General features: G+C 31.2%; 1 protein-coding gene across 1 annotated transcript; it reads right to left on the bottom strand.

Moving 5' to 3' along the window:
• Positions 1-8,285: 8,285 nt before the first annotated feature.
• Positions 8,286-9,367, bottom strand: LOC134269834 (dromaiocalcin-2-like; the record flags this gene model as incomplete). Its single annotated transcript, XM_062752034.1, has 2 exons — positions 8,286-8,650; positions 9,197-9,367. Coding segments are annotated over 2 exons (446 nt in total), but the record flags the coding sequence as incomplete, so codon positions are not given.
• Between the last annotated feature and the right edge of the window lie 1,344 nt (positions 9,368-10,711).

Below are 10,711 nucleotides of genomic sequence, written 5' to 3'. Positions count from 1 at the left end.
TTCATGACAGCTTCCAAACCCACACGCCATGAAGAGAAAAGAAGTTTTGGGATAAACAGAAAGATAATAGTTTGCTACACGATAATATTCGCTGGATCTGTCAACCTTTGACTTGGTTCATTAATTTTCCAAAATTTTAAAAGAACACCTTTCAGAAAGAAGAAACAAGTAGGACAATCATAGGATCTGCCATAATCCAGTATACGAAGGGCCATACTCAAAAATGAACAGAAAAACAACCAGAAATGGATAAAAATGTTACGGACATATGTGTTTCAATTCAAAGAGAATATATTATTTTCATCATGCAGACTAAATCATTGAAAAGCGTCGTTTGCTTCTTTATGAGCACCGAGGACATTATTTATTGAACAGTCCTTGCATTTCTTTACTTGAAACATGTGTCTGTAGCATTTTTATCCAATTCCTAATTGTTTCTTAAAACATTTTTTGAGTATGCCCTTAAATGGATCATATGATTTCATGGATTTGTTTATACATGTAATAGGTTTTTTTTTTCAAGTTTGAGAAAGTAAATTAGTTGAAAGGTGAAAGATCTAGCGAATATTGTTTGTGTCACAAGGCGTTAACTTTCCGTTGATTCAAAAACTCCTTTACTCTTCTTGACGAATGGGTTCGAGCGTTATGAAGAAAATCAATGTAGCAAATCCCTTCTCCAATAAACTTTTTTTGCAACAATTGTTTTTTTTTTTTTTTTTTTTTTTTTTGTCCAGATATTAAAAGGTCTTCCTGAATAAGAATCTGATCAACAAAACCACTACTAATGAAGAAAATGGCATATAAAACTTTCCTTGTGCTCTGGCAATTCTTTGCTCTTCCAAGACATTTACATTTATTGGTCAAGTGCATCGTGTTGTAATTTTTTTTTTTTGGGGGGGGGGGGCAAAGCAATGGATTCAGGTTCCATTACCTGTGAGAATATAAATCAAATGTGGATATCTTCGATTTTTGATTTTTGAAATAAATATTTGCATAATCTTACGGGCTGCCGTTTTCACTTATTTGTCAGAACATAGGGTAATCATTGAGAATAAAACTAATTCAGTGTCATATGCATATGTTTCCTTTAAACAGTGAACTATCCCCCCAAAAATATACCTACCAAATTTGCTATGCGCTTGAAGTCAATCCAACATCATCAGTGATAGTTGATAAACATTACATCGGTTGTTAGTTCTAGTTGCCATGATTATATTTGACACCCATTTTATTATTTTTTGACCATTGAAATGCATATGCTCATTTGTCTATAAAACAAATATAGGTTGCTGTTAACATTAAATATTTCAGTGAATATTTCTTTTGGATTCTAACTAAGTTTTACAGCAGCTTTACACCCATTCTCAATATAAGGGTACAAATGCCTCTCTGATTTTTTAAAAAATGAAGTTCAAGATAACAATTTTTCTATCAATTACCTTTGAAAGAAAGTATCTGAAGATTTTGTTTCCAGATTTTTTTTCATCAAATTTTAATACATGGAATAATGACAAGCCGGTAAAGTAGAGGGTGATTTTATTCAGAAATGTAGCTTGAAATGTACGTTACTCTTTCTTCAATGTCCAAAAAGATATGTCAAAAAAAAAATGTAGTCATTAAAATCACAATTGGAATATCTCATCTTAACACCAGCACATCCTACCAACTCTGTCAGCATGCAACATATTTTCTCGGCATACGAACGTGCGTTTGATTTTTCCTTTCAAAAAACAAAGGTTACTTTTTGATCCAGATGTATAAAAACATTTTTTTAAATATATGCTTTAAATTCTTCTCTCTGTTTTGTTTAGAGCGATCAGTTTGGAATCTTGTCTTTTTTATATAGATACTGGAACTTAACATGTACATGTAGTAAAATTCTATTTTGTAGTTACTGTCTTTTTTAACATATATCCATGCCGATTTAGAAAACTACGTAAATATAACGTACATTTCAAGATATATTTCTGTTTAATAAAAAGCTTAAAATTCATCTAAAAATTCATCGTTTTGTTTCAGTTTATTCCAAAAAAGATTCTATATGTAATCACATTGTGTTATATGTCACAATCACCACTATAAAGACACGATTGCCTCGTAATATGAGTAGGTAACGTACATTTCAAGCTTGTAATAATATGTAAATTAGTAATAAGAAAATATTGAAAAAAAGCAATTATTGACATAAAAATCATTTCAATGAAGCGTTTTAACGCAGTAATATAAGAAATCATAATGTAACAAACGAGGTTATTTGTCATCAACTACATGAATGTCACGTCACTTCTGTAACGTTCATTTCACATAATTATTATTGGGGAGTCCCCTCCACCTCAGTTCATTACCATTCTTTTGTGCTGTTTCGCTGAAATTGACACCGGTCGTAGCCTAGTTACTTCTACCTGTGTGCAAGGGTACAGACAAAAAAAAATAAGAGTCAGACGTATTTTGCTATGATCTAACAAATGCTCGTGTTTGGCCATTGAAACTTAACATAAATCTATTCCGAATATATCCATCGACAGTCTTGTTAACAATTTCATTTAAATAGTATGTTGCAACATCGTTTGTCAAAACACAAACATACGTGCTTTTCAGCAGATCTGGAAAAATATAACCCAAAATGCAATGATTCAAACAAAACTGAGTATTGTGTGCCTTTCAGTATTTGAAATGTACGTGATCGTCTTGTGTTCTGTGTTTATTTGTTTTGTTTCTTTTTCTTTTTTTTTCTTTTTTTTTTACCAATTATAAGCCTAGCTATGCATACCTTGTTTTAAATTATCAACAACAATTAAATTAATATTGACGAAAAGTCGCACATTAAAAGTAAACAAACTGCAAAAAGGTTGCCAAAGATGAATTTAAGACACTTAGAAATAAATTTTCTAGCATGTGGTAACAGTCTACCACATTTACGAGGATTGGGGGTGCATTTAGATGGATTTATGTGGTCAGTTGTCAAATGGATTGTAACGATAATTTTGTTTCGCTCATGTAAACGCAATTCATTGACTAAATAAAAAAAAATGTCAGTTAGAAATACGCAAAATGTACGTTACCATACGTAACGTACATTTCAAATATAAAAATCAATTCTCTTCCACAACCGTACGTTAGACATGCAATATATTGATGCTATTTCAACTTGCATATCATAAGAAATGCATCATACAGGATTCGTATTCAGAAATATATACCAGGTATCAAAATTATATTACATATAATTGACCTTAATATATTTTTTTTCCTCAGCAGAAACGTTTCTTTTCATTAATTTTGGGATTTAGCCGACCTCCAACCTTTGAAACTTTCCTTTGTGTACACATTCGAGTGTGTGAAAGTATGAGAATACATGAAAATTCGTGCGAGATTCACTTAATTCGAATTTCATGGTAACGTACATTTCAGTAACGTACATTTCAAATGATCACTTTTCATGTAAAAAATAATTTTTAATTGTGTTAAGCAAAACGTCTTTGCCAGTTTACAGGATACAAGGGGTTGCTTATTCAGAGTCGTCTCATATTTTCTACTTAATATATATTCTTAATGGAAGAATATAGGTAACGTACATTTCTTTCTTATCTCTACGATTGAAAATGTCTTTCATTCCGTAAACATATTTATAAAAGTTGCTCAAATTGTTCAATTTCATGTTACATTATGTAAGTAGGAGTAATTAATCCTTTGAAATTTCAAATTTAGCCCATCAATAAATAAAGGAGAACAAAACTATCAGGTGTTTAAGGGGGATGTACAAGCCATATTGGATCTAGTCTGCTGTAAACTAAGAAATACCAAGAATGCGCTTAATACTCTACTAAACTAGCTCAAAGTTACTCAAAGTGCTAATGCACTAATTACCTACAGTTAGAGACCAAAATTAGTAAATAATTAAGTTTATTTTGTCTTAATTAGAAGAAAATTAATCATGTTAGAACTGCGCAGCTACAGCATTCATGAGATGAAAAATGCATTGAAAATGGAGTTAGTTTGATTCATTGATAATATGGCTACAACCATTTGTTTCGTTTTTTTCTTGTCATTATCCATAATTCTTGAAAATTTGATTTTTCATATGGGTGTCTTCCTGAGGCCATGTGTTTATTTCGTCCGCCATTCCTCTGTCACACAGAGTTCGAATAACAATGATTTTAGAATAAATGCGACCATAATAACATCAAGACAAGAAATTACTAAGTAATAATCATTAGGTTATATTACTTACTACTTTTATTTGTTGCATCGCATCGTCTGATTAATGAAAAAACGCGATTTTAACCTCACTCCAGCAAATCGGGAAAAACTGTCCTGTTTACAACTCGAAATTCCTCGTTAATATTATTCCACTAAGCACATGGTTGGCATGTGCATGTATCTGCTGTGGATAGATCCGTTTATTACCATGATTATATTTAATTTTTATGGAACAAGTGATGATAATTTGTTGGTTTCTATATATATATATAAAAAAATATAAAAATGTCCTAAACATTTGTGTTTACGGAGGGTCTTTTTTCTGTGGCGATAGAAGTTATTTTCAAATGGGGCACTGCAAGGAGGATGCTTAGCATTTAATTTGAAAATGTTAAACAATATGCAGTGCATGAAAAATAAATTGTAATTACACGTCTTACATTCGAAAAGTTGGTACATATGTCTATTTTATTTAGAAGTTAGATAGAAAAAATAGGCTGTTATAGGATTTCCTTCAGGCACCTCACATAAATAGCTAGAATGTTTGCAATGACCCACACATTGTATGGGGTCATGTTTGGACACAAAAACGCATCATGTCTCATTATGTTGACAACGTTGTAAGCTCTCGCTCATTGAACATACGAAGCTTGATAAAATATAATGAGTTGTTTCTATGAAATTTAGAAGCGAGCACAATGTTTGCAAAGAAAGGTCCATTGCATATGCTAGTCTATCATCGCAAAAAAGTGAGTGTTAACACCCCCCCCCCCCCCCGCGCCCCGAAAATCCTATGTTTGTTTTTCAAAATAGTGTCAAAGATTAAAAAAAAAATTGCATTACTAAGTATGTGATGGAACATGTACTAGCCTTATAAGACCACTTGTTATAAAAATATTTGGTTGCCCTCTCTCCCGATCTACTACCTAGAAATGGCCCGACTCATTTTTTTAACATCCCATTACACGATATTTTTTTTCTTTTTCTTCCGTCAACAATTCTGTTTAAATTTTAAGGAATTTTTTTCTCACCTATAAATACGGACCCAATAATTTTCTTTGATAGCATATTGCTTTAAAAAAACACATCCCTTTTCAAACTTGCTTTCACCGGGCAACATAACAAGTATCATATTTAACCATCTGCCTTCCTTCACTAAAACGATATCCAATCATTGATTGAAATTATAGGAGGCCATTTAATAAACTGTGAACAAATTCTTATACGCTACTTCAAAGGCATTTCTAAGATATACATGTGCCATAAATATTAAAGTCGTTTGTTGAACGAGTTCCACTGAGACAACCATTTTTCGTCAAAAGTACCTGAATAATGACGTCATTTTCAGATTGTGACATCACAAACAAGGAGCAAAACTTCAGCATATGCTATTTATAGAACTTGTGTTTGGCTATCTAATCTGAATTGTGGTTTTGTAGATATAGAGATATTTCGCGAACTTTTTGATAACGCTTCGTACTAGTAGGTACTAAAACAAGGTCATTCGTATCAATTTTATGTGTCTAATTTCTTTGTGTTTTATTGGTGATAATTAAAATTTTAATAGATAATATAATTTATCTGTGGCAAACTTACAAACTCTTAATTTTTAACTTTGATGGTGCTTATTTTTCCTTACCTGGAATCAAAGAGTTTAATTTTTTTTTATATTAATACGTAAACTATTTAACAACTGTTCGGTAATAATACTAAATAAATTACTTCAAGCCACACTATAACACCTTTCCTCTTTTAAAAGTGTTCATATTATTTGAAATATTTTGCAACTGTAATTCTCTTCTACATTTAAAGATTGTTATGCCCCTCCATATTAAGAAGAGGTCTGGAAAACAAGATTCTGTGCTAAAAATAGACCACGTGCTGCTATCCATGAACTACTTTCATGGTTCTTTACACTCTTTTTGAAGACAACCGTACCTTGTTTTGAACTTGAAATTATCATTTAAATGTGCAAAATTTAGACATTTTCTCAACAAATGGTTGTAGAGAGAACATTAATACACAGTTTGCATATTTTTTTGGATTTTTTAAGGCTCTGCTGAATTCTGTAGCTGCGCAGTTCTAAGGAGCATATCAAAAGCATTTTTCTGCAAAAGTATAGATTATATATGCACAACATGCATTCGGTTATGCATATTTATTGTATCTTTATCAAAAAGACTTAAAATTTGATCAAAATATAATGTATTTTAGCCATTTGAAGAAATGTTTACATTTTGCTCTCACTGCACTAAAAGTGGCCGTACATCCCCCTTAATCATTGTGTTTGCTTGTAATGTGGTTGAAATAGAATTAAGCGACAGGGACATTGCACAATAAAAATTATTTATTATCACAAAGAAAATGTATTTGTTGTTATGAAAAGAAATATATATGATACAAGGTTTAACTTATCAGAAAATTTTTACCTGAGAATCAAAACTATATATTACACTGAGGGGATTCAGCATAATATTTGCTTCGGCGACAGTAACGTACATTTCAAATAGGCTACTGTATTTGAATTTGGAGCTCCTTAAATACCCTTTCAGATCGATAATTATATGAATTCTTATTCATTGATATGACTATTATTAATGTTGATTTAAAGATTACATCAGTGGTATTTCTTCTAAATGAAAATGAGGCGACATTATTTGAGCCCTTATATTATATTGTATTATATTATATTATATTATATTATATTGAGAATGGGTGTTTAATGAAGCTTTTTACTTCACTCTAGTTTACTAATTCTTTACCATTTATTTTTAATGCAGTGTCTCAAATAGCCCCAGGCTGGTTTTTCAACTTCTCATAATGACAAAAAACGAGGAGACGTAGTCACATAAACGGTTATCAGTTTATTAAATACATGAAGGATATGGAGATAACGAACAATATTCAATATCAAAGTCCATAAAACAATACAAAATAGGAGCAGAGCAAACACGGACCTCCTAAACATCAGAGGTGGGATCAGGTGCCATGGAGGAGTGAGCATTCCCTGCTGACCATGAATACATGTATTCAATCAGGAGGGAAAGCCCAGCTTAATGTCTTATGAATCCTTGTGTTAAATATCATAGAGTTCAGGAAATCATTTATTGAACAACCGTCGTACTTTCTATAATACACATGTTGTAGAAAAAGAAAAGTTACATTTACAAACATTTATTTTATATTTATCTAAACCATTAGTTATAAACCTTTGTTTTAAGTAAGTAGTAACTATAAACTCTTTAAGGTAGAACCTATGTCGGAAAAGTCTTTATCACAAGATTTTCAAACTTTTCAAAATGATAAATTAGTACCTGCTTATCAATCAGTTCAAAGCTCATGATATGTTTCCTTGTTTTTAAATCTAGTACAGCCTGTGAAACTTGGTATGGTAATTACATTCTGCGACTACACATGTTTAGGGGTACTTGTCAAATTAAGAAGAGAAAATGAAAAATCACAAAAATACCTCTTCAAACATCGTCGTTTATAGACTTTATTAACTGAATAATATTAAGCAATATTTCTTAAAAATAATTTCTTTTTTATTCAATTGACAAGATAAAAACAGGTTTCTCTTATTCCAGAAATATATTGCCATTAAGCATTATAACCAAAAAAATTATCAATTGAATTATGATTATTTTGGCATGATTTTGAATTCTGTGAATTTCAAAATGCAATATTTTCTACCTTTTCTATTGAAGCTGTAAAGTACGGGGAAAGGTGACATTGAATTAATTATGACGTCATAATGAATCTAGCACAGACTAAACACATTAACTATTTATGGTGTCATACGACGTAGGTTCTACGAAATGTAATCTCTGTGAGCTTTTTCAAGTTTCACACAAAGGACTCGGATGTCTTTAATGAATTAAGATAACCATTTAAAAGTAGAAATACAATTAGGAAATGAAGATACATGTAGATTTGGAACAAATGTAATGTATACATAATGAATTGTAAAGCGCTTTGAGTAGTATTTATTAAGTTCATTAAGCGCTATATAAAACAATTATTATTATTATTATTATTATTATTATTATTATTATTATTATTATATTATTATTAAATGAAGATGATTATGAAGTTAGAAATAACATGTATTTATTTGCATGTTTACGTGTACACATGTACATGTATCTATATAGAAACGGGTCTAACACCACCAATTATGTCAGGTCCCCAAGGAAAGGACATTGTTTTTCACAAATGTAGCCCATTCTCGGTGGTGGACGGGGAGCCACATATCCCCACTGGAAATCATTTTTGAAAATAACTGCGTAGTTAACCACTGTCATCTGTGGAATGCCCCTGCGAACACCAAAGGAGCTGATTGGGGGCAGAGGTCGAGGAAAGTTTGTATATGTCATCCTAGAGTTATCTGCCCATCTCCATCGGCCATTTGTAGATTTCCCGCCAATAAACCAACCATCACCGCGATTGCCTGTTAAATATAGCAGGTATTATCTCCATTAATTGAATGACTTGATGGCATTTTTCACCATTTCTATATTGTCGTTCAAGATCTACTTTAACACTATGCCTTTAAAATACTATGATTTTTAATGAAACAATTTGATTCTGAAAGGGGATACATGTAGGTAATGAGATAGTTCTCAGATTATCAATTTCAGGTCAGATCCCTTTTTGTTTTCTTGCCATTGGAAGATATATTATTTATTTTCAAAACTTTCAAGAAATATTCAATTTCAAAATCTGCCTCTTCGGAATCAAATGGTCGCATTGTTTATATCATGCAGGACTGAGGGTTTCAAGGTCTTTTGAACATATTTTATTGTATAAAGGGATTGGTAACAAGTGTTTGAAACTTAGAAAAAACCTTTCTTTATTCAAGGTAACCCAGAAGCTTGAATAGACTGAATAGATGCACGATAAAATTTAGGAGGAATTTTCAATGCTAGAGAATTCTTCCTTTTTTTAATGAAATATGCAAATTATCGTAAAATTATGTAAATATCAACGTTCTTACTGCACTCCTCCCTCAGAAATGTTTTGACAATGTTATCCTCTCTCCTATTATTGATTTTAACCAAGTCCCATCCTCGACCCAGTCTGCGGCATGCAGTGCGTGCTTGCTCCCACGAACGCACGCGACTGCTGTAATCAAAGATACGAAATCGACTATCTCCGGTAGTTGTGCCTGAAAGAAAACGAAATAACATGGATCTTTTAATGTTTTATATGTTATCATTGATTATACAATTTTACAATGTAGGCAGAATTTGTAGATGTATGGGGAAAATATAAATATATTCATGTAAAAGATACTTATTTTCGTGGAAGACATTAAGGTCAGACGAAACGTTCCTCAATATCTGTTTTTTGTATCTTTGTAATGTATGAAAAATATTCAAAATTTGAATTACATTCAGATTTGTAAACCAGTTTCTAAACGTCTTTAAAAAAAAGGATTATATAAGAAAAGCTACCCCTCGGTATCTTGCACAAATGCCAGGTAAGGTACCTCATTCTTTTGTGAGTAAACATGTTTAAGTCGTAATACTTCAATGACAAAATCTTGGAAAAATGTATATATTATTAACGACGTTCGATCCTGATATTTAAAGTCTTAAACTTTTTTTGCCAAGTATATTTTTAGTTTCTACATACATAGCTTAATAAAAATTCAAATCAAAAAATGGGTGTCAATATGCTTCTTTTAGCGCTACAGTACACTTAATATGACCTTTTTGCACTGAAATTTGTGTCTTAATTAAAAATTACATTTTCGACGTTTACCCTCCAATATTTTTATCGAAATAAAGCATGAAACAAAATGAACTCTAAGTCTGTTTTAAAAAAGACACTTAAAAATTGTGACTAAGAAAAAGTTTCAAATTGCTTCGCATAATCAATTATTTGACCTTTCTGCACTAATAAAATGTTATTTTTCCGGCATTGAAAATATTATAAGCAAGAAAATTATTTTAAAGTCTTAAACTTTTTCTGATTTTAAGCAAATAGGTCAAAGTTATCTTGAGTATTTAGAAAAGAACACCAAAAGTAGAGGTGTATGATGTACATTTTCAGATATTACTAAAAAAGTGTGAATTTTACGTTAAAATTGGTTCAATTTTTTCCCGGATTTTCAGAATAAATTTACTATATTTGTCACACTTTGTTGATAAAATTCATGAGAAATAATTTAATAGATATTTCAGAACCAGCATAACATATTTCACTGCAAAAAAACAGCTGTGTGTGCAACCAGCATGGAAAAATAGGCATCCAAAATTAACAGTACTGTTATAGTTCAAATGGAAAAAACTGACCATGTTCGTCTAAAAATCCTTCCGCCACAAAATATAGTCCCTAGCTTAATACTACTTGAATGGAATTTAATCGCGGTTTTTTATTGAATATACTTTAATTTGCATTGTAGAATTCAATTTTATTGTTAGAACCTAAAAATGATGCTTAATTTTATGAATAAAGGACCTGCGCGAAATACGCTCAAAATATCAGGATCGAACGTCCTTAAGGA

Source organism: Saccostrea cucullata, unplaced genomic scaffold (genome assembly GCF_032062105.1).
Source record: "Saccostrea cucullata isolate Sc308-1 unplaced genomic scaffold, CSIRO_AGI_Scuc_v1 ctg17983, whole genome shotgun sequence".
Classification (NCBI taxonomy): Eukaryota; Metazoa; Mollusca; class Bivalvia; order Ostreida; family Ostreidae; genus Saccostrea; species Saccostrea cuccullata.
This window is presented reverse-complemented; position numbering and strand designations above follow the sequence as displayed.